At 37.6% G+C, this 27932-nt stretch overlaps 3 protein-coding genes across 5 annotated transcripts; all 3 read right to left on the reverse strand.

Annotated features, from left to right (window-relative positions):
* Positions 1 to 104: 104 nt before the first annotated feature.
* On the reverse strand, positions 105 to 6567 carry top6bl (TOP6B like initiator of meiotic double strand breaks). 3 transcript variants are annotated; one of them, XM_011480060.4, is made up of 14 exons: positions 6415 to 6567; positions 6108 to 6228; positions 5841 to 5894; positions 5561 to 5673; positions 5342 to 5425; positions 3845 to 3900; positions 3459 to 3530; positions 3168 to 3384; positions 2691 to 2814; positions 1101 to 1271; positions 891 to 1012; positions 583 to 693; positions 358 to 456; positions 105 to 271 (listed from the first exon to the last, which is right to left on the reverse strand). In XM_011480060.4, exons 1-14 carry the CDS (start codon positions 6433 to 6435, stop codon positions 224 to 226), a joined length of 1413 nt encoding a protein of 470 aa, XP_011478362.2. In that variant the 5' UTR covers positions 6436 to 6567; the 3' UTR covers positions 105 to 223. The 3 variants fall into 3 exon arrangements, with proteins under 3 accessions (XP_011478362.2, XP_020562173.1, XP_078809672.1); XM_020706514.3 differs by lacking the exon at positions 6415 to 6567 and having other exon boundaries at positions 5841 to 5912; positions 6108 to 6238; XM_078953546.1 differs by lacking the exon at positions 6415 to 6567 and having other exon boundaries at positions 5841 to 5904; positions 6108 to 6223.
* Positions 6568 to 7397: 830 nt separating this feature from the next.
* On the reverse strand, positions 7398 to 9413 carry LOC101160420 (thiosulfate:glutathione sulfurtransferase). Its single transcript, XM_004073171.5, has 4 exons — positions 9281 to 9413; positions 8152 to 8280; positions 7778 to 7940; positions 7398 to 7615 (listed from the first exon to the last, which is right to left on the reverse strand). The coding sequence occupies exons 2-4, from the start codon at positions 8276 to 8278 to the stop codon at positions 7561 to 7563; spliced, it is 345 nt and encodes a 114-aa protein (XP_004073219.1). The 5' UTR covers positions 8279 to 8280; positions 9281 to 9413; the 3' UTR covers positions 7398 to 7560.
* Positions 9414 to 17261: 7848 nt separating this feature from the next.
* Positions 17262 to 19574, reverse strand: LOC101160667 (thiosulfate:glutathione sulfurtransferase). Its single transcript, XM_004073172.5, has 4 exons — positions 19414 to 19574; positions 18491 to 18619; positions 18072 to 18234; positions 17262 to 17552 (listed from the first exon to the last, which is right to left on the reverse strand). The coding sequence occupies exons 1-4, from the start codon at positions 19424 to 19426 to the stop codon at positions 17489 to 17491; spliced, it is 369 nt and encodes a 122-aa protein (XP_004073220.1). The 5' UTR covers positions 19427 to 19574; the 3' UTR covers positions 17262 to 17488.
* Between the last annotated feature and the right edge of the window lie 8358 nt (positions 19575 to 27932).

Here is a 27932-nt window from a genome sequence, read left to right on the forward strand (position 1 = left end):
ATTTGTTATACTTTGATTATGTTTATTTTATCTGTTCAAAATAAATAAATATTATTAACCTCTTGTGTGACACAGATTGTAAAAATAAATAAATATGGATCAAGTTTTTTCACGCCACTTTCTTTATTCAAGGTAAATACAGCATATTATAGACAAAATAAATTACAGGTCACTCGTCTGAACTCCACAAAAACCTTTCAAGGAAAAAAAAAAAACAGCATCCTCAGATTTCCGACTTTGTAGACCCGTGATGTAAAAGATTTTCCTCCATCTGCCAAAGCAATGAGTTTGGTCAACATTACTGTTAAAAGCCCAGATGGATGCCAGGCGGTTGTGGAAAACACACACTTCACTAACCTGAGTGGAATAACATCTGCCCACGGGAAGGAATCTCCATGACATCACTCGCCGGAGTGACTCACCCAGGTGGGATGACAACGCATGAGTGTCGGCTACCTAAAAATCACATTGCACACAAAAAGCACTTTTTTTTCTTTTCATTTAGGCAACTAAGCGATTTGGCTGCGACACAAACTACGAGTGCTGGATGTTATTTTAAGATCAGATGTTTTTCTATTGTACCTTCATGAGGTCAAAGCAGGCGTTTCTGAAGTCCACGTTGCTGCTGCAGCTAACAATACTCATGGTGGAACTGAGAATCACCTCAGCCGCTGAATTCAGCTTCTCTTGTTGCTTTCATCAGAACAGAAAACATAGATAAACAAGTAAATGAAACAACACTCTAAACAATTTATTTTAAAATGAACGGTTGCATCTTGAAGTGGCTAACTTGAACCAATATTTATTTTTCTGTCAAAGTACAGCAGCAGCTGTTCATCTATTCTCTGACAGTAGAAAGGTTGTTGGGAAGGTTTTATTTTCATTCTTGCCTTTTTCCTTTGATTTTGAGCTTTCATGGCGTTCCCGATTTCCGTTCGTATGGCTGCCATGACAGCCGGCTTGTTGTTGCACAGAATCTCCTCCAGGTGGTGCTCTATCAGCATGTCAGCGGCTGTGAAAAGAGCCGTCTTGAAAGCTGTTCACATCAGTTTTTCTACTGGCTCCTGACAAAAACCGCGAAATCCCAAATTGTTTCTCACCTACAAAATCAGACAGGTGGGAGCAGAAGGGGTTTCTGTGTTGCAAGAGGAGGAAGAGCAGGAGACTCTGCTGAACTGGCAGGTGACTGGATTCTTGCTCTTCATCGTCACATTTCTTTTCATTTTCCCATTGCTCAGTGGTGAACACAGTACCAACTCTGAACTCTGGATCTGCAGGAAATATACAAAAAATGACTTTAGGTACTTTGTCCTCTGTTTTCCATGAAGGTATAAGTGTTTGCTGCAGTTTCTAACTTTTGCCCCTCTTTGTCTAGTGTTATTTCTGCCCGGTCCCGTTCATGTCCTCTCTGATCCCCACTGCTCACGGAAAGAAGTTGCATGTTCAACATGCGTGATTACATCGGCAGTGGAATCAGTTTTTTGCTTACAAATATCATTCAAACCTTTATGACTATTATTTTAGTAGAACACGACCAGAATCACGAGTTATTTAAGCTTCTGGCTGATTTGGTTTCTTGGTTATAAGTTTGTGTTTTATAAAAACGTCAAACCCAAACAGAGGTTGGATTACACTCGATGGAGGGCGTTGATTCAAAAATCTAGCCGTGATGAACCCTGTCAACATTTTGGTTTTTCTTTTTTTTTTGGACAATGATCCCACTCAAAATTTGATTTTAGACAAAAAACATAATAAATCACAATCTTTAATGCGACCCAGCATTGAAAAAAGAAACTACTGTGACATTTTTAGAAACAAAAGCCTTTTTGGTTTAAAAGCTTTAAACTTTAGGACAGAACACATTTATCCATCAGAGGGGATTAAGTTGTTTTCCCATTGAAGCTTCCTGAACTGTTAAAATAAGATAAGACATTCCAAGAAGTACAGTACTTTAAATAAACTAATGCAACAAATGCAAAGAACTAAGCTAACAGTGAACAGCACGTTATTTTAAACATAGTTCTACATTTCTTTTGGACTGATGATAATAAATAAAACGGATAAAATAAACTCTTACAACACAAAGATCCAACTATACTTAAGATGATTCTGACCTTATTCTATAGAATTTTGACTTTATTTAATATAATTCTGACTTTATTCCATAAAATTCTGACTTTATAGAATTCTGAATATATTCTTTAGAATTCTGATTTTATTCCATAGAATTCTGACTTTATTTTTAGGAATCTGACTTAAAATCCAAATTCCAAGTGGAAATCATAATTATGTGATTAAAATCAGACTTTAAGACAGCAATACAGACTTGCTCAGAAATAAATATACGGCTGAGTTGATTTGACACCCCGGACTCAAAACTCTGCTGAATTTATTTTACAGAGTTGGATTAATGTCTATTGTTGTTTTGGTCTATTTTTCTTTTCCTGGCTCTACTTCTACTTCTTGCCAGGGTTATGGTTATCATTGTAAATGAAAATGATATGATCCTCCTGGTAACATAAAGGTTAACTAACAAATCAAAAAACAGCGTTTTTACACGTTATGCTAAAGGTCCCGGGTGTCAGGTCTGTTAAAAAACAAACAAACCTAAATTCTATAATTTGATTGGAAGACCAGCGTCCTTAGGTACAGACCTACATCTACACGCCGTTCTGAGCAGCGGTGTTTACCTTTGTGGGCGGGGCATTGCAGTCCTCGCAGACCCAGGTGCTGACAGTCCATGGAGGAAGGGAGGGTTTGGAAGAAGCCAGAGGGACCCGACACTGGAATATTACAGGGGTTGTATACCAACACTTAGAAACATGTCATGTAAAGGAGGAATATTTCACTTTGGATCACCAAGTTGACTCAAGTCAACAACAAAAACAATAAACTGAGTAACTTTTTACAGAGTAGGGGTGATCTTCACACAGATTTTACTATTGAAAGGTTTAACCTAACAGCATCTAGTCTTCCCTTTTCTTTTTTCGACAGTAAGATCTCTTCTAGAAGGGAGGTTTGGTTCCTACTATAAAATAAGAAAGTGGACGGTTGTCTTTAGAGACCAGGGAGCGCCACAGTTACCCGGACATTTACCTCCAAGTCAGTGCACAGAGAATCAGCGTCCAAATAGCAGTTATCAAAGGCAGTGGCAGATGCAAGGATATTTTGATGCTTTTTAACTCTGTGGGCATGTTGGGGTATTGCAGCACACACGGATGCAGTAGCGTTACAAGACGAACACTGAGATCCCCCAGCAGTCCTCCATCCATGGCCTGGGGTGGGATACCGAGTGGCAACCTGCCCCCGTCCACAGGATGTCCTCCCTGACACCAGCTCGCCCTCTTCGCCCATCCATGAGGTTTTGAGAGGAACCATCGCTTTCTGTAAAGCAAAGCCCGCTTATCCAAAACAACCTGGGACCAAACCGTTTACTGGAGAAGTAAAAGACTACTGACTGTTCAGGACAAGAAACATCTAACAGGAGAGGTGGCTGGTCTGCACGTGACACTTTAGCCTTTATCTTTGCTCTGCAGGAGAATAACAAAAAGAAACACTTCAGAAAAAGTCATGGCTGTTTGTTAATCTTTTAGATTGTCCTATTTTCTTTTTTACTTTAAAAGGCAAAAATCCAGAGAGTCACCATGAAACTCAAGGAAGTTGTGAATCAGTCACTCATTGACATTAATTGTTTACTTTTGCTTAGGTAGCTTTACAAAAACTCAGCAATGTTAAACTCTGTTAATGCAACCGAGGGGGAAAACCCACGAAGCCGCTCGACTCGCAGAGTGTCCAAGAAAACAGAAAGGCTCTGAGCGTCAAACGGTGAAGCTGCAGTTCTTACCTGAAGTCACGCACAGACGTCTTCTGAGCAAATTTCAGCTTAAGGTGGATTTGTATCTGTGCAAAAAACAACAACAAAAAGACTTAAACATCCACCGTTACAACTTTGAGGTGTACAGGGGGTATTCCAGAAAGCAGGTTATGCTAGTTACCACGGTAAGTTTGAGGCTAAGGAAGCAGATAACCTCAGCTTTTGGTTCCAGAAATGAAGGTATGTTTCAGGGTAGGTCAAGTTGCCATAGCAACTCATGCTCTGAACATAACCTGGTCTGGAGCAGGTTTAGTTGAAGCTTAGTTTGTTTTTCAGAGAGGTGAAGCAGCATGCCGTGTCCATTTGAAGATGATTTAGATAATAATACTTTTTCCACCATGAGAGGGTGATAAGACCACATATGGATGTTGGAAAGATAAACTTTTTTACAGGGTTTATTTGCTTCAGTTAAATTGTTTTTTTTTTTTTTGTCAAGTCATCTTAAAAATGACACGTAGTTATCAGATTCATTCAAATTAATTCAATTAAGTAGGTGTAACTTTGGTGCTGCTGTTAGATCGGCACCGCAAGGGATTGTGGGATACCATTTCCTCTGCCTGTCTGGACGGATTTGGGTTTAAGTGTGGCTTTTTGACCAAATGTGTTTAGTTGTTTAGCTGTTTTACTGTGTGTTGTCTAATTATTTTGTCCCACTATGTTTAATTCTTTCTGCACCATGAGGGAGAGGGAGGGAGAGGAGGATGAGGTTATCTAGCAGCCCTACTACCTATTGGTGAAATGTTAAAGTCAGATAAATGGTAAATGATTTCATATTACGAATCCATATTGTTAAGTTCATTTTATTGTTATAAAAATGAGTATATCTGCAGGCTCAAACTTAAACATATGAGAGTTCAAGAAGTACCACAAATTAAGATGGAAAAACATTTAATTGAATTGGAGTAATATGACATTTAGTTAGATAAATATTTAAATTTGAGTTGTAAAAAAATATCGACTTGGATAGACGTAAGAAATTAGGTTGAATAAATTTAACTCAATTACTTGTATCCAATAGAAGTAATTCATTTATGTTGGATAAGTTATATGCGTCACAATTAAAATAAGCTAAGAAACTCCTGCGTTTAGTTTGTTGTTTGTTCTTTTTCTCCAAGCAGAAACTCTTTGTCTTACTGATGCAGCCGTGTTACTTTTTTGATGGTCTTATAATCTTCATACGCCGTCATTAAAATCTCAGACTCCGTCTCACTGAAGTATAGCGCTCTCTTTTTTTCTCCACGCGTTTCCATGGTGACTCCGGAAATCGGCGGTCCATTGAGAATGTCTTCATGTACTTGACGTGCACGTGCATTAAGCAAATTGAGCGTAATTAAGAACTCATATCCGGTCTTTTGGAACCGACATACCCAGAGTAAGCAAGTTCAGTCGGATTTCAGCCAGAGTTCAGGGTTAAAGTCAGGCTAGTTTAAACATGCTTCCTGGAATACCCCCCAGATCTGTTAATACCCCAGCATTAGCCAAGCTGAATGCCTGAAGAACTGCCTCAACATCTGACTGCCAATCTGAAGGCCAATGTCTCGCGTCTTTCATCTGCAAGAGACAAAAAGCAAGTTGTGATGTTAGAACCAGAACATAAACTCTGGACCAGACCTGAGTGATTACGACTTCTGAACATGTCACGTTTTATTCCTCTGTTATTATTTTCACAGCTGAATTGCAGAGGACCTGAAAAGACAGCAGTAATCTGAGCGACCCATGCAGCTCAGTGAAGGGAATCAGATCTTCAGGGTCAGGCTCCAGACTTGGAGAAACATGGGGGAACATGCGGCCCTTCAAATCTGCCAGAATGAAAGCGGCAAAAAGAAATTAGAAGAGTAAAACGGAGGAAACTGCAGACAGAAACCAACCAGTGGCTAACATTTGGCAGTTACATTCGTTTTTTTAATCTTCATTAATATGCACTTAATAAATAAATGTTCAAACACATGAACATCTGCATACACACCAAGCTGAAGAGCTTTGATTTCAACGCCTGAACACCAGGATCCAGCAGCTGCAACTGCAACAAACTATAGAACTAGAACACACTCTTTCATTTAATTGTGAAAAACGCACACGTGTAATGATCACAAATGTTAAATAAACAATAAGTCCGACTGAGGCGGTATTATTACCACATTTGACACAAACAAACAACAACAAATAAGTTAGTTATTGTATGTCTTTTTCTTGGGTTTGGATGACACGGAAGGTTTCTGAACTTTGACCTCACCGGTGCAGTTTAACCTTTGAGCCCCTGCTTCTTCATCCCACAGGAGGATGAGGAGGCCTCCGGTACTCCCTGAACCGTGCCGTCGTCCCTGCTTGCTCATTAACACGACGAGCCGCAGCACCTGGACAGGTGTTGAAAAAGCACGCTGCTAGCTTAGCGAGCTAGCACTGAACGCTGGATGGCTCTAATCGCAGATTTATTTGACACCTTTTTCGGTTTTTAACGATTACAGTGGAGCGGTCAGAGTTTAAATAAACTCTAATAGAGTTTTTCTGTGTGAAGAATTACATTCAAACTCGTCTCTTACCTGCCGGATTTCCTGCAGCATTTCCAGATGATTAAAGATGCTAATGAGCTACAACACACTTCTTCAAAGCTGTTCACTAATCCACCTTTGCTGCTTTAATTATGGGATTATTGTTGTCATGTGGGTTAAGATATAAATACAAATAAAAGAAATCATGAAAAATATCCTTAGTTTTCCCCCGCCATTTACGTTAAAAGTGATGAAAAAAATTATTAAAATGTCTAAGTCGGAAAAAAATGTATTTTTACCCTTTCATTTTGGGTCTTCCATTGGTCAGATTTTTTATTAATTATTTTTTAAATTAACTCACTACAGTTAAATAAAATAAAAAAAAGTTTATAAAAAAAAAAGGTCTAATTTCAACAGTTGTTTTGGAGGAAGGGAAAACTGTGGATGTTCATAACCAGAAAACAAAAAAAACAAGAAAAAAATCCAAAACTAAATTCATCTCAGTTTCCCCCCCGAATTACTTTATTATTTACCCACTTCGATGAAAATTGTGTTTTTAACATGTTCTTGTAGCATTTTTCTGATGTTAGAAAATGAAGCATAAATTGCATTTCTGAGTATTTCTTTATTCAGATCGTTGTAAATCAGAATCACATGAAAAATGATTTTAGTTGTGACATACACACTACAATCAGCGGGCCACTTGCCCCCTGCTCGATTCTTATTTGCATCTGCTTGTAGAGAAATAGATTTATTTACAGCTTTGTCCATAAAAAGAGAGTAACAAAAGGATGATGGGAAAGGGGGGTGGGCTTACTCCGCAGCAATTGTCCCATTCATAACTCAGAGGCAAAGTTCTAATGAACTACTGTAGAAATTATGTCCTAGAAAAAAAAGAGTTATTTTTTTAAATTTTGGCTAAAATCGGCATAATTATAATTAAAAGACTCTTGGGAACACTTTCAAAATAGTTCAAAAGAGGATCAGGGTTAGTAAGTCCATCCCATAACAGCTGACCATAAAAATTATTAAAATGATTTTCAAAGACTTTATTTGAATATTTTCATACAAACATATTAACATGATTTACTGTATAAAATTCAACAAAAGGAACACGTTTCATGCTCGTGTTGATTCTAAGATGTGAATACATATAATTCACTCTAGAGGTTCTTCATAAAAAAAATAAAAAATAAATCATTTGTTTTGTTTTTTGGACCACTCCATGTAGCCGCCAGCATAATTTCGAGCCCTGGAACAAAAAACAAAAGGACAAAATGCCTTTAATACAGAGGAGACAAGCACATGTCAAAAGATTTCATTTAACCCCTTCACAATATTTGGAATTATTTGGCAACAACACTACATCACAAAGTTTCAACCCTAATTTTAACAGTAACAATAACGTATTTACTTGGAGTATCCGAGCTGACGGGCCTGTTTTGTTGCCGTTTCACCTCTTCTGCCCATCTGGCAGTGAAACACCAGATCCTGTGAATCCTTTTCTGGTTTGGTTTTTCCATATTTGCTCTTAAAATCCTCCGGCGGTAATTTAAAAGCACTCTCCACAGTGTCAACTAAGGGGATTCAAAAAACAGAATACAGATAATTATACATCTCACAGTGTCTGGGAAACCAACAAAGATGGGATCTAAGGTAAGACGTTCAGAACCTGAAAAACCAGATTAGTGTCTTGTCTGCTCATCTTCAAAAAAACGTTTGTTACACACAGCGGCACGCGAGGACGACACTGGTTGACAACTTGAATATCTACAACACAAGACTTACGTGGAATGTTAATGGATCCTGGGATGTGGCCATTGTCCACTTCTCCTTTTGAGCGCACATCAACTAGAACCAAGTTCTGGTTCTCCTTCAGAAGAACCTGGAGGTCCTCATAGGAAATGTTCTCCATGGCTGATGATGAGAGTGGAAACACATCACAACCACTTTTCAGAAAATGTTCCAAAAAAATCTCAATTCACGATTTTAGATGATAAATCGGAAATACAAAGGACTTGCTGAGGTGGGGAACATGACACTGCACTTCTGTAAATGGATGTGGGTGGAACAGGAGAACAAAACAATTCAGGCATTCGGTCATAGCCTCAGGCTGTGTCCAAATGACCACGCTAACCCCCTATATAGTGCACTGTATAGTTCATACTATAGCTATCCTATGTTTGGTCAATGACCCGGGCTAGTACTTCCTATGATTACACACAATTCCCTCCTCAATCCATTTTCTTCATCATGGATGAAGAAGAAAATAGTGCTTGGATGGCAAAGTCATTTGAAAACGGAAAAGGGAATCTAAACAGGAAAAGTGGTTTGTTTCCTTTGCCTTAAGTCAGACAGTCTGGACTTTAGCTGTTTAAAGCTAAACCTGTCAAAGCCTGCAAAGACATTTTGGTTGAGCAGAAAAGTTTTTTCAAAGGTTCGGATGGGATGTTTACAGCTTCAAGAGCAACAATTAACCCAGCAAGAATAAATGCAGCGGATTGTTGTCAAGCAATGCATCCCCATCGGAGGCAATCAGCTTCAGCTATATGAAAACGGCTGAGTCATTCCTAGTTATGCGATACATATAGAGATTCAAGCTAAATGAGAATTACTGGAAATCAAAAGGAGCTATGCAAAATGTATATTAAGATGGGATTTACCATCCAGCGTGTTGTCTGGTCAATATTTTACTCACAACGTGACTTTTTTGCAATTCGCTTTTGTTTGTTGCTACGGCTGCAAGATGACCGACTTTAAACATTAGCGCAATTATGAATGAAAAATGGCACAGTTTTAAGTCTGCATTTTCATAAATCCTCGTCCATCTTTCATTTATTACGTATCATTTTTCTGATTAGAAAATTATAATTACTAAGTCGAATAGTAGCTGTTACTTAGGAGGAGAAAGACTCACCTGCGTTCGCTATCCCAGTGAGTTTGTGAGGTAAAAATGCGAGTCATGCCAAAACTGTCTGTACTTCAGCTTCCTCATTGTCTAACGACATTTCATTGGTTTACACACTAGGAGTGGGCGGGGCGTAGCAAGGCGGATTCGGCCAGCTAGCCAATCACATCAACTCCTCAGAACGATCGTAGGTTTTTTTGGACTTTTAAAATAAAAAATATACTAATTGAGGAAATATTTGCATTTTTAAAAACATTTAATACACACACACACATATATATATATATATATATATATATATATATATATATATATATATATATATATATATATATATATATATATATATATAAATAAATAAAACTCTTTATAAAAATATGTATAAAAGTTTTTAAAAAGCCACCTTTTGTTAAATATTTTATATAAAAAGTTAATTTCATGACTTTCATTCTTAAAATTAAAACAATCAGACAGACTATGCTAGCGTTTGTTTTACTGTTAGATCAACTTGTAACTCTGCACCACACAAAAATTTCCTACTGTCTTCTTTGATTAAATTCAGTCATTGCTGTTTGATTTAATCATCTCTGCATTCATTGACTGTATTTCAACATCTATTTTGAACGGCTGTTGTAAACAGTCACTATCAGGCAGCTGCAAAACCCCATGAAGATCATAATCAATTCTTCTGGAAAATGATAGCTTGTGAAACGTGCAGGGAAGCTGAGGGTCATGGATGAGTTTATGCTGTACAAAAAAATGTATTTTTTAATTGATTACTTTGTTCCAGAAAAATCTAGATATATCCTAAAATGTAGCATCTTTATCTGACTTAGCACAGTAGAACCTCTTTAGCACACTTAATGTAGCTCATGATTTTATTTCTAAACTGAAAACATTTGTCTTTTATACACAAGTGTGATGGGCGGATTGTGAAACACCGATCTTTAGCCATGTCATTGTAAAAAAAATAAACAGATGCAAATCATTTATGGAAGAAACCTGCACCAACATGACCAGAACAGCTCCATGACATTTCTAGAGATTCACTGAGTTAGGATGACAAAGCACCAGTGTCATTAGCCTAACAAATACATGCTATACGTATAGGCGTCACCCAACACCTGAGTTTTCTCTTGTGACTAATACAAAATTCACTGTGTCATGTTTTTCCAGTTGTCATTAATGATTAATTATTTTGCTTTGGTGGACCTGCTGTAGTGGAGGAGGTCTGATGGTAGATTATGGCTTCAGAATGCCTCATTATCATCGCAGAATACAAGAACTTGCATCAGTAACACATGGATGGATGAATGATATTTTGAATTAATTGCATGGGGTCTGCCGGAGACATGTGTAAAAGTATTTACATAATGTAAATGTAAATACTTTTCCTTAATGCTGTAAAAGTATTTACACAATGGTTTGGGCCATCAAACACCTCATTTATCATGTATTCAGCAAATTATTGGATGCTTTTTCACAGCAAAAAGGAGGCGTTACACATTCGACTGACTGACTGACTAAGCCTTTGTTTTTTACGTTTTCTAAAACATGTATCTGTGTTACTACCCTTCCTCATCCTCCTGTGTTCGTCACATTTTGGTTCGCGATTAGATTCTGTGTTCATGTCCTTTGTAAGAAACGGTAGTGCACCAAGAACAGAATGTGGTATTAACTGTCCTTTTTCCATCCAGAAACCAGTGAAAAAAAAGACAAAATGTCACAAAAAAGAATTTCATTCAATCAAAGATGCTTCTTCATGTATCCACACACAGTGCACTATTTATATCAAGCTATTTTGATGTAAACACGTTTAAAAGTCATCATTTAACACTCGGTGCTTGTATTTTTATATCTTGGCTCAACTTGTATGTTTTTCTTTTTTATGGTGGTGGTGAGTATCAATTCTTTCCCTTTTGGTCTGCTTTCCAAAGTCCCCTGGATGTTATTGCTCAAAATGGCCTCAAGATGACGCCATATCAAGGTATTTGCAGCTGTAACAAGAAGACAGGCTTCCTGTTTTGCTTCTTAATGGGCTGTTTTTTAGGACTTTACTAGTTTGGGGCAGAACAATTAAAATACACAACTGCCTTCCAAGCCTCTGTTTGTGTTTGCACATATCCGTCTTTCTCAAGCATTAAATCAATGAGCTGAGGAGGCCAGCACAGTAAAATGATTTAAGAGAAGATGCTGCTGCACTCTTTTATTTTCTCTTTAGCTTTTTAGTTTTAGTTCTTTTGTCTCTGTGCAGAAGTCACACAGAGGCTAAACTTTTGCACTGCAAAGGCGCAAGATGCACCTTTATGGTGATAAAGATAAAGTCAACCAAACAAGAAGTAATAGAGTGCAGGTTTTTTTTCCAGGCAAAAACCTTAACATTTGCTTTGAACGTTGTGGTTTTGCAGGCTCATTCAAAACACAAGCCACTCCGTTTTTTTTCTCATTGTCGGATCAAATTTGAAGCTACTAACGCAGACGTGTTGGAAAATGGACCAAAAGGCAAGAACAGACAGGAGTTTAAATTCTATGAGGTTGTGACTCATCATGCTATGAAAATAGAGATTGTGAAAGGGGAATTTTTATGCTTAAACAAGCCTACGTCTACAGCAACTACACAATCTACACCCGGCATTCATAAAGCCGTAATTAGTAAGTTAATAAATTACTCACTTCATCTTGCATGTTAATCTGCACAATGAACCATTTATAGTTGCTTCGAATAAAAAACAGTGACTTCCTCTTTTAAATTTAGCTTTTGATGAGAAATAAAAAATCCTTTTGAAAGTCCCTCATTCTGTAGGGGAACAACTGCCATACTCTCACCACTTCATTTAAGTGATGTGTGTTTTGTTGGTCACTAAACAAGTGGTTTAGCAGACTTGTGTTGTTCCTCTTCTCTCCCTCTGAGGTAAACTGTTTTGTGTTGTCTAGGAAACAGGATTTTGGCAGATGAAGGCAGCGCTATTGAGCTGCACTGCAAGTTAGGGGAAGGGAGATGAACATTTTGCAAAGAACAGAAATAGTTTTATTTATTCGCTTTATCTAACTATAATTTATTAAAAAATAGGATTGTTTTTGCAGTTCCTTCTGTAACAAGGACACAAGTCAGTTTTTGTTGAGATTGTGAACATGTGTTGTTAAGTTACCCCCTCATTTAGAGCAATGGTTTAGCACAATACTTTATTGGTTTCTGTAATAAAAAACACCCATAAGAGCTCGAAGGAATGCTAACGTGAGCCTCTTTGATTTTTTGTTCGATCATTATTGCCATCCTTGACAAAGCTGGAATTCTACCTTTGATTTAAACCATACAGACATATTTTACGACATTTTTACTAGTTATTCTTAAAAAGCTTTGGAGGAAAGCAAGGCTTGAAGAATAATGTTTACCTCAGTATTTTGTTATAAATTCATCAGCTAATATAGGAAATATATGGAGAAAATTGGGGCCACCATAAAAGGAACAAAAGTAAACAAATGTATGAGAAAAAAGTCAAAATTTTTATGAGATTAAATTCATGAAAGTATAAGAGAAAAGTCAAAATTTAACAAGGGTAAAAGTCTTAAAAAAATGTTGTATTTAGCTTTGAAATGATTTAAAAAATCTCTTTGAATCTGCTTTCCTTTTTTTGCAAATGGAGAACTTTTATTTAAAAAAATGACGAGTCAAAATTTTGACCTTTTTCTCATTTATTTATTTATTTTTTTGTTTATCTTTCTTTTATGGTGGCCCTAGTACTAGAAATCATAGAAAATCTAAAAGTGATTTGATACACTTTAAATGCTTACAATAATACAATGACATTTGGTATTATGTGTTTTATCAAGTAATGCTAAGCAGTCCTACATTACACAACCATATCAACACGTCCCTACGGTTTACAAAAGATTTTGACACAGTATCTAACATTTATATTGATATTTTGACTGTTCCAGATATTCAAATAAGGTACGTTTGTGTTGTAATTTCAGTTCTTTGAATACACAGATATGCAACATTCTCCTCCGATTGGTTCCATGAGAAAAAAAAAGGAAAGCTTTGGATATCTCTGTTTATTTCTTTCATTTGTAGCTAGAGGGTTTATTCCTCTACTTTTAATTAAAAGATTTTTTCCACATTTTGCTAAAGCTTCAAGCCAAACCTCCTTGTAAAAATAAACAAGTTTGGATTCCATTCACAGCAGGAAACACATCTGTGTTTTAATTGGTTCAGTAAAAAGAGTTTACAAGACATGACGAAATGTTCGGAATGTCAGGTCCACATCAGCCTGGGCTTCCGCCACCAGACCTGGGGGCCCGGCCTGTCCCGGTCATCAGTCCGCGTGGTTCTTTGCAGTGGTTACTGTTCTATCTTCAAGGAGAACATCAACTCAATACAGACATAATAACAGATAGTTTAAAAAGACCTTAATGGTCCTAAAGAAGCCAGATGGGTCTCACATGGGTATGCGGAAAGTGCTGTGAACCGCCATATGACATAAGGAAGCACTGAATGCGTTCATATCTCCACATCTGCTCAATCACCAAGGAGAAGCAGCTCTCTGAATGTCCAACCTTTGCATCCTGTTGTTATTTTTTTCTCATTTTGATGCCATAAGGGGAAAAATTCAACATAGAGATGTTGTGAATGTTGACACAGAGTCCATCTTTTTTAAACTGGCGGGTTTGTGACACCCTCATCTCAAGCTGCTGTTGGAAAATGCTTTCCAGCAGTGAGTGCACAGCTGTGTGGCCCAACAAGCATGCAGAGTTCAAACTCCCACTCTGTTGCTCAAGCGGAAATGGGCACATTTTTCTTACATTTTTATTTGAAATGAAGATTTCCTTCAAAAAGATTTATAATTTTTATCTTTTCTGTGACAACCTGCTCCTCTTCCCACCTTTCTGTGACAATTTTAAGATTTTTTTTGTGAAGCTATTAACTGTATTGGATGTCTGATGTCTGAAGGAAACTTCTTCTTCTCCCTTAGGATTGATCCAAAACAAGCGCTAGTTTCTAACAGACTGCAATATCATCAGACACAAAGATGTGGGTTTTTTTTTTTTGGTGTTTTACTTAAACATAAAGACTTCATAAAAGCAGATTTATACCAGTCTTTCTTTTTTTTTCCTTGTTCACCTAAACACGAGAGGACGAACATGCAAACTGGATTAATAGTATAATTGTTGTATTGCATTGATGGGTTCAGATCAGTGGAATATCACATAACCACAAGTTTCAGACCTGCTTCTTTTCTCCACATATCGATTTGAAGAGAAAATGAAATCTGTTTGTCTTACTTCTCCTTTTGTGCTCAATGTAATAAATGCCAGTATTTACTATGACAAATGATAAAACTGGATTTATTCGTAGCAGCTTTTAAAAAGAGATTTTGTGGCTTCAAAAGTGACAATTTCTACAATTAAAAACCGAGTGGAACCTTGAACCTTGAGCTCCAAAATTGATCTGTGTGGAAATAATAAAAACAGCAACCACCTAAAAACTAATATCAAGTCATGAATGATAAGAATGTTGGGAACAGTACGACCCAGATACCAGCATCATCAGAAGCAGTAAGGACTACTGCACAAAGGGTTTATCGAACAAAATCTCTAAAAAATGGGAAACTGGGCTTGTTCAGACTGCTAAAGTCAGTTGGTCCGGTCCACTGAATTTGTCCAAATCGCTTCCAGAACCTTGCGTTTGGTCTGTATTCAGACTGCCTTTCAACCAGATATTTCTGTTAAGAACCAAAAGCCTGTGAACAAAACCATGTGACTAAAGATCTCCTCAGTCATTGGCCAGGAATTGCATGCTGCAAGGCGGTTATTGAGGAGACGACGGTTAAGAAGGTACACCGGTAAATGTTTATGACAAATAGATTATTGGAAAAACAGTGAGAATGTGTATAAATGTGTTAAAATTCTTTTTTTAATGAGCCTGCATTCATCCACCCACATTTCAATGAGTTGTTGTCTTATTGTCATGGTTGCTACATTCCTACTCTGTTTACATCCCATAATGCCCGGCTATGGTGGCCATTTTGGTTCAGTTGTTCCGCTGCGAGGACAGAGTCTATTCAAACTGAGGAATCTCAGAGCCAACCGGAGCTCAGTCTGATTGGAAGCGAACCGAAACCACCTCGGAAGATGGGTTCAGGAGGTACCAGACCAGGAACCGCTTGGATGTGTTTAGACTGAAAATTTGTTCTGGATTATCAGGGGAAATGAACTCTGGTTAACTTTAAGTGGACCAAATGTGTCCAGTCTGAATACACCCTCTGTTCTTGGATGAAGTCTGTCAGTTGACCTTGATAATGCAGGAATGTAGAGATAAGTATTCAACTTTATTAAAGAAAGGGAGGAAGTTTCTGACTGACCTGCTCTGTTAATTCTTATTTTGAGCAGCCATTTCCCACAATTAAAGTCAGCCTTTGTCTTTAAGTATTCAGCTATTAATGATTAAACTGTATTAGGCTGTAAATCCAGCTTTGCTTGAGGTTGACATTTGCCTTTATAAACTTACAGAGATTTATAAAACAGTGGGGAAAAAAAGTAATTTCATGATTTTAACTGTTATTACAGAGGGGGAGGCCCTTTAAAAAGCAGTCATCTGAGTTAACCATAAACCATGTATGTGCAAGAACTCTGCACTTTAGGGACACACTCAGGCTCAAGACCTGAAAACATGCTTTTCCCAAAATCTGTGAGAACTGAGGCAGAAAAATGAGGTAACGCAGTAAAAACAAGCAAAAGCGTGGAGGAAGCATGCTCGTATGTCTGAGGCAGAGCTATTCAGTCTCTCCCTTCACCCCAGTAATAATTTGCATGGAAGAATTCAAGAAACCAGATAAAAATTTTAAACCACAGGTCCTAAATTATTCACTTCTAACTCTTTCTATGAGACTCATAATTGAAACCAAATTTGACAAATAAAGCTGCAAGTAGTACATTACTTTTCTTTTTTCAAGCGGGCCAATGCTCAAGATTGGAAGTTCTGCAATCTTTGAAGAACTCCCATGTGACCTAATCTGGCATTTCAAAGTGTGATAACACTGACTGAAGTCGCCGTTGACATTGACACAGAATAGATCCTCTAGAGATTGGAGTTTGATGCTGCACCACCAATGCACTTCAACCTTTGACCTTTTGTCCTTACAGCAGTACAAAAGGGCTCACAGATCATGCTCCTCCCTCTGATAGCTCACTGTTATGATGACTCGTCATAATAATGATCGCAAGTGATTGGAAAATCTTACTATAGCTGAACTTTTCTGCTCCTTTTTTTACTTCTTGTAATTTCCTTTTTTTTTAAAATTACATTCAAGATTAAATTTCATTGACTCTGTGTTGTTTAATTATTTTAACCCAACTGCTGGATACATAAGCAACACTGTCTAAGAAACTTAGACACTAAGAAACTAGGTGGTGGAAGCAGGGGCGGAGCTATGGGGGACAAAGGCGGGGGGCAGCAAAAAGACAGAAGTCTAAGTTTGAGTTTTGACATGAAAAATCGTATGCGTCAGCCGCTCCTGGAGTTATCAGGACTGCTTAGTCTTGATAAATCTCTTTAGAATACATCCTTAAGATACACAAATATTTTTTGTTCATCAGTAAGACATAACCTTTGGTTACAATGTTACAATTCACAATATACAGTAGATGCACACACATACATAATGAAACGGTAACCTATCAAAAACTGAATTTTAGTACTTCTTTTGAAAGATAAATGAAGGGGAATAAGCCTGATATACCACAATAATCTTAAATCACAGCTCTGCTCTTCGCTTTCCTCATGAGAATCTAATTAGAGCTCCTAACTACTTCAGGAAAAGCTCTGATGTTCCTCTGCATGCTGTAAATTTTCTAGGCATCAGCAGATGAAGTAAATTAAACTCTATGCAGCTCCAGATGTATGTCACAAAACTCAACTCTACAAAGACTTTTTTCTCCACTTGTTTTTAATATTCATGAAAAGTGAAACAGCGAGCGCAAAGAGTAGAAAGGTGGTTCATCTCACAAGTGACATTTGATGTCCTCATTTAATAATGGGAAGTACATTCACTCTGTCAGTCTGTATTATTCCTTTAAATCAACTCAAATGAAACCAAATCAAATCAAATCTTATTCGTATGGCACTTTGCCAACTAATGTGACTCAAAGTGTTTTACATAAAAAAACATTTCTCAATTTTAAAAACCGAAAGCAAGAAGACCAAGACTTGTGTGCAGTTCATGATGAGCCTCTTCCTTCTCTCTCAGACCACTCCGTGTAGCTGCCAGGGTAATTGCGAACACTAAATAAAACAAGACAAAAGCATAGGTTTGTTATTTTTACACGTGACATCAAAATTGAACTCATATCCTGATGCTGCTTTAGAGAAAGTAAATCTGGATTTTTAAGTCTGTTTTTAAAGTCCCACTCCGATCATCATCTGATCTATTGTAAAAGCCTTCCCTGTGGTCTTTTTATCATGATGATGTTGGTTTTTTTCTAGGAAATAGTTTCTGGAGTTCATTAAAAAATCATCTCCAAGTTGTGAGCGTGACTGTTGGTGCGGAGTAAGCCCGCCCCGCGCTCTCCCAACAGCTTACAGCCTCTCACAACCCCAACCTGACATTACTGGTGCAACAAAAATGGCGAACAGTATTGGAGCTATCTGGGCTATCTTTTAAAGTTATCTAGTATTGGAGCTTACTGTTAAAAACTGCATTTTCATGCGAGTGGGTGTTTAGACTCTGATAATGCATTAATTGTGGATATTAAATTAAAAAAAAAAAACAAATTAAGAAAATAAAAAAAAGTATGTATTTACTTCACATATCCCATGTGTTTGACCTTGCACAAACCCTGTGCAGATCTTTTTCCTGTCCGGCAGTAAAACACCATGTTTGGCGAATCCAGCGGTGGTTTCCCCACTCCGTACTTGGCTCTGAAGTCTTCTGGGTTCATCGAAAAAGCAGCCTCTACTGTGTCCACTTACAGAAATAAACAACAGGACAAGGTAACATTGGACAACTCACTTGACACAGATGACTGCCACAAACAAGATGATGAACATCGTAAAACAGAAAAAGGACAGAACCTGAAAAACTAGATTTGTGCAGAGTCATGGCTAGTCAGCACAGCACATTCAGTACTGAAAGCAGCACAACCATGGAGTCTCTTCCTTTGACTGTGTGCAATTATGCTGTCTAATTGTGTTTAGGAAACAGGGATATGAAGAAGACTCACGTTGAATGTGAATGGCTCTTGGAATATGTCCATTGTCCCACTCGTCTTTGTTGCGTACATCCACCAGAAATAGATTCGGGTTGTTTGCCAGTAACTGCTTCAATTCCTCATAGGAGACCGTACCTGAGTCTGGCAATAAAAGAGGCAGCAAACATCAGGCCGTACCAGCCTTCAGCAATGACTTCTACACCAATTAATTTTTAAAAGCAAGAGAATAGATAAACCAAGCTGACACAAGCTGTTGTCAATTGTATTTGTTTAAAAAGATAAGCAGAACTGTTTGGATGATGGGCTCTTTGTATTGTCATATCAGTTGTTACATGCAGCCTGATAAAGCAGCCTGATAATCACATATGCACCTAACAATTAAGTTATCCCATGACCTCCCTCGCAGAATACATTTATTACTTTTATAACTGGATGATTAATCATCAACCTCACCATTAAAAATGGTTTCCAAGAGACACACACACAAATATTTATATACAAAAACACCTAATTGAGTGAGTCGATCTAAAATTTTAGAGAAACGTAATTAAGACTCTTTTTTTGTGTTTCATTCAAACAGGTTGTAATGGAATGATTATGTCAGGAATTATGTCTCCAACCACATTCCTCAAGGAGACAACTGAACCTTCAGGTTTAACTCTTTCTGTGCTGCAGATTCACTGTTCGTGAAAAACTAAGACAGCACTTAATACCTTATAAGTAAAGTTTTTTGGTGCTCAGTATCCACAAAATGGTGAAAAGAATGATGGAGGAGCCAAAAAAAACTCTCAAACTCAACAAACAACTGTACATCAACACATTAATGTGAAATAAAAACTTTTGTGTTCATTACTAATGGCTAACAAATCGATTTTTTTTACTTTGATATGTTATACATAAAATTATAATATTCTTGAGAAGGGAAAAAAGCTCACCTGCACCTGCCATCTTGAATCCTTAGTTGTCAGATAAATGTATCAAGACAAAAGAAAAACACAATAAGAAACAACAAACCACAACAAGAATCAAGTTTCTTATGCACGAGGGAGAAAAAGCAAGTGTGACAGAAAACGTCCACCACCCTTATCTTGTCAAAGGACCGCCTCTCCCCGTGCTGCTTTTATTAAGAATTCAAGTAGGAGGTGACAATTTCCAGACAAAGACAAAAGTTCATTAGGAGGTTTCGTATAATGAACCATTTGGAGGATTCTCAATGGAATCAATGGAAATAAAAACAATTTCTTTCACATCTTTTTTCCTGTTTATCACTGATAAATGTTAAAATCTCACATGTAATATCACATCTCTATTCAGTTTTCTGTTTCATCTTCATTTTCATAACACTGTCAATTTACACTCAGATGAGTAATTTACATAGTCAATACAGTTTCAAAATCATTACAGTCATCTTGGTCTCCTTTTAATAACAAGTTCTATTCTTTCCTCGTTGGTTGTCCTTCTTGAAGGTGGATAAGGATTCCAAAAGAACCAAATCCATGTGGTGGCTCCTGCCAGGAGTAGCAGGAACAGCAGACAAAAGAAGTTGTTTCTTAGCCCAGTTGGACACGCCATGGTGGACATGTGCCTATCTTTGGGAGGGAGAGGTAATTAGAACATCACCTCCTCAAGTCCTTTAACAGTGTAGGATCAGTGTCGTTCAAAAGAGATTTGGTGTGCTTCCCATTGGTGCTTCCCTTTTGGAGCTGCCTCCCTTTGTAGTCAAACTTCTCCACCAGTTGGAATTAGCCTCACCCAGATGCTTCTTCTGGCAGTGTGATAGGTGGATCCAAGACGTCCTTTCAGCAATCTTTACAGCTGTTGGTGTAGTCAGCAGGACTTGGAACTGGCCTTCCCACCGTGGACTGGACCAAGACTTCCTTTTTATGGCCTTCACAAACACCCAGTCACCAACCTGCACTGGTGAAGAGTCCTGTGGAGATAAAAAGGAATCTGGCACTTTATTTGTCCTTTGCACATCTTTAGTGGTAAACATTTTTCTCAAATGATCCACTAAATTTGCATCATCATCAGGAGAATGTTGCTGTGTAGGATCAAGGTCTGGTAACCTATAAGAACGTCCATATAACATTTCGAAAGGCGTTAAAGGTTGACCTGCTGTCGGTGTAATACGCACGCTTAGTTGAACTAAGCCTATGCAGTCAGGCCACTGTCTGTTTGTTTCTTCCATGCATTTCTTTAACTTTGATTTGATAGTGCCATTAGTTATTTCAACTAATCCTGCACTTTGTGGATGGTAACTTCAATGTCTCTTTAGATCAGTGCTTCTCAATTACTTTTTGCAAGGCCCCCCCTAGGAAAAAGAAAATCTTTTGCGGCCCCCACCCCCTCAGACACACTCGCTGCGGTGATACTATATTAGGTTAGTATCTTTAAAAATTGTGTAAGTATGTCTAAAATTGTATCTTTTAACATTAACAAAGAAAAAAGCAATAAAAATCCACTTTCAACAAATATTAACTTTATTTTGCCACTGAAACCCTGTTCCATTCTAAAAGAGAAAAGAAGCTTAAAGTGACTGAAATGAAAAAAATCTGTCAGTCCTTATTAAAAACTAGAAACATTTTGACCAGCTGAACCATTTGATGCTGAGAGAAATAATTCAATCAATAAATAAGATTAAATGTAAATTGACCTGAAACATTAACACACCAGCACCATTATATTTAACGTTTTTAGTCTGAAGAAATAGGTAAAAAGCAGTAGAGGCTCCTTTTTTAATGAAAATTTTGTTTCTGAATAATCGATTGTTTATTTATGATCTCACAAAGTGCAGCTGTTTACTGCATTACCTGCTGTCTTTATGTTTAATACTGACACCAACTAAACGACAGGAAGACAAAGAAAACATTGATGGAAAATAAAGACACGTCATCAAAATGTCTACAATAGTTCATAAAAAATGACATTATTAGCATGAGCTGAGTCATCTAAAGGCACGCCATGATCCTGGTGTTGTGCAATCCAGGCAGTGCTCCGCGTGCACATTCCACCTGGCAGCCTGAGCCCACTACCCCTCCCCTTTCCCTATAACACACGCGTGTGTCAGGAGACAGGAGCAGCTGCAGGGACGGCAGTTCACATGTTTCAGGCATGTTTCATAGAACAGATCATGGGAAACCAATAGTGGTGCAGATTTTTCCAAGCACTGAGCCGCTGTCACCACTGCCTCCCGTTAAATTTGCGGCCCGGGCTATTGCCTGTATTACCTGTGGCTAAAACCGCTACTACTGCGCGCCCCCCCTGGCATCGCATCGGCGCGCCCCACTATTTGAGAAGCACTGCTTTAGATCAATATAAAGGTGTTGAACCATTATTTCTATTACTTGATTTACAAAATGAGTACCATTATCAGCTATTATCACTTCTGGCATGCCAAAAGTTGGGGTTATTTAATAGCTTTAGCTACTGTAATAGCATCCTGTGTGGCACATGGAAAAATTTCAACCCATTTAGAAAAAGCATCAATAATCGCCATCAACAATATTTCAATCCTTTGCTTTTATTTAATTCAATAAATTCAATTAATTAATTCAATAAAACCCATATGGATTGTATGGAAAGGAAACGGTTATTCAGGAAATTTTCCTCTTTTAGGTCAAACAAACGCCTTGGGGGTTGTGACGCATACATGTAACACATTGTTTACAAAACGTTTTTGAATAGAGAATGAATCCATAAGTTGTATAATATTTCTCTAATAAATTCACCATCCCCCTGTCGAGACATGGCAAGGCCCATGACTCAAAAATGCTGCCCATTTGTACATAGATTTTGGCAAAATAGGGTTTCCTTCCGTGCCTACATAAATATCTTGTTCTAACTTTGCTCCCTTTTTTAATCGTAGATCTTTTTCTTGTTGTGGTGCTCTGTGTTGCATGTCTTTTAAAACATCAGCAGTTGCATCAGCAGTCTTATCCTCATTAGTGCACACATCTGCATCTTTTCTCGCAGCTTGCTTTGCTGTTGCATCTGCAAAGGCATTTCCTTTAGAAATAGGATCTGTTTTTCGTGTGTGTGCCTCGCATTTACATATTGCCACTTTAGATGGTAACATTACAGCAGTCAATAATTCTTTCAGTAATTCTACATGCATTATTGGTTTTCCTGTTGATGTTTTAAACCCTCTGTTCTTCCACTGTTGACAAAATAAATGCACTCTAGCAAATGCATATTGGCTAGTGTAGATTGTAACTGGCTTATCTTTAAACAATTTGCTTGCTTTAGCTAAGGCTGTCAACTCTGCTGACAGTGCTGAGGAACGTCCAGGCAGGGGTCCTGCCTTCAGAACCTTATCTTGAGTTACAAAAGCATGGCCTACTTTGTTCTTACCTGTCTCATCCTTTTTTGCTGACCCATCAACAAAAACTATCTCTCCTTCAGTGAGTGGTAGATCTGATAAGTCTGGTCTTGGCTTGTTTCTTGTAAGCAATTATGAAATTCCCCATCTTCTGGTGTAGGGATAAGTGTAGCTGGATTCAATGTAGGACACCTTTCAACAGTCAGGTGGGACTGTGAAACTAATGTGGCTAAACATGATAAGTGTCTTGCTGGTGATAAAAATGTCATTTTAGTTTGTAATAGTAAAACTGAAACTGCATGTGGAACATACAGAGTAAGCTTGTGGAAAAGCACTACTTCAGATGAGCTTTCCACTGCCATTGCTGCTGCAATCACTGCTTGAACACAAGGAGGTGTAGCTCTTGCTACAGGATCTAATTTCAAAGAATAAAAAAAAAAAAGCCACAGGCCTATGTTTATCTCCATTTTTTTGGTAACAAAACAAATTCTCTTTTAGCCATCTCCATCTTTTCTACAGTTTGACTGAAAGGTTTGCTGAAGTCTGGAAGAGCTAACACTGTTGTTCTGGCTAATGCTTGTTTTAATTCACAAAATGCTTTGACACCTTGTTCTGTCCATTGTATTTTATCATGAGCTGCCATAGGTGCTCCACAAATCAAATCTTGCAGTGGGGCTGCTATTTCAGCGTAGTTTGGAATCCAAATGCGACAATAATTACATAACCCTAAGAATGACATCATTTGTTTCTTTGTTAAGGGTTGTGGTGCCTATAAAATTGTCACTTTTCTGTCTTTATTTAAATTTCTACCATGTGATGTTAAAGTATGGCCCAAATATTTAACTTGTGGGGTCCATAGCTGTAATTTGTCTTTGTTTCCAGTCTCTGCCAAACAAGTCAATAAAGCAATGGTGTATGAATGATGCTATGAGAATGTCATCTACACAAGTCATGATTTGACTTTCCATAGGTGGCTCAAATCCTGCTAAACTCAACATAATTTTCACTCAGCTTGTTCTGTCAGCCAGATGCACATTAGGCTGTGTAATCACTACCAAGTTCAATGCAATCCTCTTAAACTCAGTTTCGGGACTGGTAGAAATTCCAGTTTCCGGATCAGTCTGCCAGTTCATAGTACAAGTCACTTCCTGTACTTATTTTTTTATTTCTTCCCATTTTTATTGGGAACCTTTAGTACAAGAAATATATAGAACTGCATCTGCCATTTGTTTCCAACCTGTCACGCCTTCTGTATACAGTAACTTTTTTGCTTCTGGTGTAACTGTCACAGTGCAAAAACTAGTTTCATCTTTCCAATAAAAATCATTTATTGTACATTTTTGAAACCGTAGTTTACTCATTGCTTGGTCATATTTCCTTTCAGGACCAGGAGACTTTTTGCATCTGAACGTGACACTCAGGTTTTTGCTTTTTCCATTAGGTTTTTTGCAGTCTGTCCAAGATCAGTTTTGGGTAGGTCTAAAGTCCAATAATAGTGTGGTTGACCTCTGCCTTCTAGCACACAGATGTCAGTATCTGGACAACGTAGTGTTGTTATCCCCCCATCTCTAGTGGGGTAAATTCCTAACTTCAATTTTATCATGACTTCTCGCCCTAAAAGATTGAAAGTTTGGTGCTAGAACCACAGGAATGCATGTTCTTTCTTTAGTATAAGGATTTTCGAAACAAACTGGTTTACTCAAGTGTTTAGTCTCAATCTGACCATCTGCAGATCTCATTTGTATCGTTTTATTTGATTTAGGAAAATCATGGTAAAGACTTCTTCTCACAGTTCTACAAGCCCCTGAATCACAAAGAAAAACAAATTGTTGTCCCTGAACATAAAGAGTTATTTCTGGCTTTTCCATAAGACAAACTTCAGTGAGATCTAAAAATTCATCACTAATTGGTTGAATTTCTAGTTCAGATTAATCTTTTATCTTTTCATTTTTTCTACCATCCAGTCAATCTGATTTTTTCCTTTCATGACAATCTCTAGCCCAATGATCTCTCTGTCCACAAATCCACATCCATCATCATCCTGCTCTGACCGTTTCCACGACCACGCCCTTGGCCACATCCATGATTTCTTTCTCTGTTCATATTCCGTCCAAAAAACACATCACTACTTTCCTCCTGCCAAAATGTATCAGCACTTCAATTCCTACATTTCTTTTTATTCACCATTACTTTTTCTGCATGTTGCATGCACTGTTGCAGTGCTCCTGTAGGCAGATCAATGTGATGCTTCCTTATCCAATCTGCAATCTCTGGTCTCATAGCTTGCAGTAAGGCTTGTTTCAGCTGCTGTCTATAGGCACCATCATCATTATCATCATCTTTGAGTCCACTATAAGCTTTAAAAACTTCTTCAAATCTGACTCTAAAATCAGACTCTAACTCTCCATCTTTTTGCTTTGTTTGACCAATTTTTCCACAATCAGGTCTCATTGGAAAGGCTTCTCTAATTCTTTTTCCTACAAGTGTAAGACTTTGGATCAACTCAGGACTGTTATGCGGAAGAGGTCTAGGAGGATTGTCATCATCCATAGGGTTTCAATTTCCCTTTACTTTTGCCCAGTCTGCTTTCATAGCAGTCATTCATGCTTGTTGACCTTCAATGTCATTTAGATGGTAAGCCCTATTTTTACCTTAGTGAAGGTAAAAATGTTAAAATCGTATCTTTTATTGATAATCTTGTCCTTCTTCATATTTTTGTGAAATATTATTGGTTGATAGAATCACAGTGGGAGGGATTCCCTTATGAGAATTTATGGCAACCAGCCAATAATAAGAGTTTCTTAAAAGTATGGCTGGTGGAGACTTTCAAAATAAAAGTGGAGGCAGATTAGGATGACTGTGTGATGTGAGGGCAAACTGTGCAGCAGCAAATGCTGGGTTGACACACTGTGGGACAATTGTGATCATGATTACAGAAAAACTATTATCTCAAAAAAAAATATGGTTTTTGGGTATATCTGAATATCATAATAATTATAGAACCTTCCAAAAATGAAACAATAATAGGAAGCTCAGCTTAAACAAACTTTCAGAATAAGAAGTGCATTTACGAACAACCTTACCTGACCAAAATGCAGCACAATCAACAGCAAACCCATTCAAACACAAGGTAATAAAAACAATAGCAAAGATAATAATAAGCAATTTATCACGGACTCGTGATTAAAGTAAAATACAAATAAAAACATCAATTAAAGGTCTTGATGTTAAAAATAAACATAAGAAAATGAAACTGAATTAAGAATATAAATAATAATAAATGAAATTCAATGAAAACACGTACACCCTTAGACAGAACTGACATTTCAGAGTGGATGATGCATTTTTACTCCTGTTTTATGTTATCAAACAAGCAGGAACATTTTGCACCACCTACAAAAGGTGTAGTAACCAGCTGCCAAGGTCAACATGGAGGGAGTGACAAGAATCTAATCTAACTTGAGGTAATAAAAAAACAAAAATAACCACACTGTGATTCCTTCAAGCTGGGCTACAGAACATTTCTAGAAGGATGCGTTCACTGTCTAGGATTCTACATGACAGTGTTAAGATTGATCCCAAATGTTTTCAAGAAATAACAAAAAAAACCTCTCAGGCTGAAAGTGGTAGCCACATTGTTTATTGTGGACACGACGGAGAAATCCTCGCTCATCTGGACAGGAAAGCTCCTGTTTGATATATGAGGCCATTTGAGAGTTTTGCCCCAGGTATCCAGATAAGGCTTCTTTCTGTGCTGGGATCTCAATAAACACCAGGTTGGAATTTGATCTGAAATTTAGTTTAGGACATGGTATTGCTTACAAACTACCATGTCTTAGATTTTAGATAACATCTACAGCTTGGAGAGGGGAGGAACTCAGATTTGGTGTCCAAATGGTTCTTTCTGATGCATGGCGGGTATAATCGGGTGTTTAAAAAACAGCAGGAACACAGTCAGACATAAAGGAAGATAGGTAAAGATGAATTAAAGAGGCAGTCAGGGGATCCAGTGGATGAATTTACATTTTTTTGGAAGCCTACTGTACAGGTCTTCACCATCTTGGCAGCATTTGCTATCAAGGCACTCAGGCCTTTCTAAAAATGGGCAAAAGTCTGACACAAACAGTCATGTCTGGTCATGATTCTGTCGAGTTTATAAAAAAAAATCACTTAGTCATGATTGGTGCCAGCTGAATGGCACAGGTGGCTGTATGCAGGACTGGCACATGGGACACCAGGATTTCTCTACCGGGGGTGCAATGAGCTTTATCCAGTATGGGTTTTTAGGCAACACTCTTCAGGCTTCTACCTAACTACGTAGCCACAAGTCAACCTGGGTTTGGGTCTCCCTGTGCCTGTCCCCAGTTCGGATAAAATACAGGGTTGTGTCTGTAAGGGCATCCGTTTAAAACATTTCTGCCAAACCAAATGTCCGGATAAATAGGAGCCAATGTGCCGAAAAGTGAACCATTTCTTCACGTGGGTATGCTCTAAGGCACAGAAGTTTACATGTAACTGTAAGTTACACAAACAATGTTATTTATTTTCCGAGAGCTGGCAGCTATGTGCTGACATAGAAGACCCATTTATGACCCATTTATGATGTCATGAATGAGTAGTACGATCTGAATTTGGAAACTCTTATTTTCTATATCTCTACTTGGAAGGATAAATGTCTGGGTAGGGAGAAGCTAGGGTTAGGGAAGCATATCTGATTCAGCCTTAAATTATTGTGAGCAAAACCTAACCAGATCATAACTGATACTATCTATATCTCATTAAAAAAATATTGCAATTTTTTTGATTTTTGATGGATTTCATCAGAGTTTAAAAAATAACTTGATTCCAGAAAATTTGAATTTCTGTCTATTCTTTTTTTAGTTAGCTTTACGGGTTAAGAAAGTAAAAAGGCCCCTTTTTTAAGAAGCCTTAATTTCTGTCAAACAAATTTTTCTGCAAAGTCTATTTCTGTCTCAAATCTTTGTTTGAGAAAAAAATGTCTTAGTAACTAGAGTTTTTTTTATTAAAATAAAAATTCTCGGTAAGACAATTTTTATTACCCCATTGGCCGGTTTTCTGGCTTATTTAAAGAAAAATTTACAAATTGTACAATTTTTTAATTTTTTGTTTTTGCAG

Source organism: Oryzias latipes, chromosome 10 (assembly GCF_053564925.1).
Source record: "Oryzias latipes strain Hd-rR chromosome 10, Olatipes_Hd-rR_3.1".
NCBI lineage: Eukaryota > Metazoa > Chordata > Actinopteri > Beloniformes > Adrianichthyidae > Oryzias > Oryzias latipes.

Excerpts from the sequence above, each read along its gene's own strand:
- top6bl (XM_011480060.4), bottom strand. The coding sequence starts at position 6,435 with ATGCTGCAGGAAATCCGGCAG. Across the intron at positions 6,229-6,414 it reads TGCTGCAGGAAATCCGGCAG|GTGCTGCGGCTCGTCGTGTT; the intron begins GTAAGAGACGAG and ends ACACCTGTCCAG. Across the intron at positions 5,426-5,560 it reads GATTACTGCTGTCTTTTCAG|ATGAAAGACGCGAGACATTG; the intron begins GTCCTCTGCAAT and ends TGTCTCTTGCAG.
- LOC101160420 (XM_004073171.5), bottom strand. The coding sequence starts at position 8,278 with ATGGAGAACATTTCCTATGAGGACCTCCAGGTTCTTCTGAAGGAGAAC. Across the intron at positions 7,941-8,151 it reads AGGATCCATTAACATTCCAC|TTGACACTGTGGAGAGTGCT; the intron begins GTAAGTCTTGTG and ends GAATCCCCTTAG. Across the intron at positions 7,616-7,777 it reads CGTCAGCTCGGATACTCCAA|GGCTCGAAATTATGCTGGCG; the intron begins GTAAATACGTTA and ends TTTTTGTTCCAG.
- LOC101160667 (XM_004073172.5), bottom strand. Across the intron at positions 18,235-18,490 it reads AAGAGCCATTCACATTCAAC|TGGACACAGTAGAGGCTGCT; the intron begins GTGAGTCTTCTT and ends TATTTCTGTAAG. Across the intron at positions 17,553-18,071 it reads AAACACATGGGATATGTGAA|TGTTCGCAATTACCCTGGCA; the intron begins GTAAATACATAC and ends TGTTTTATTTAG.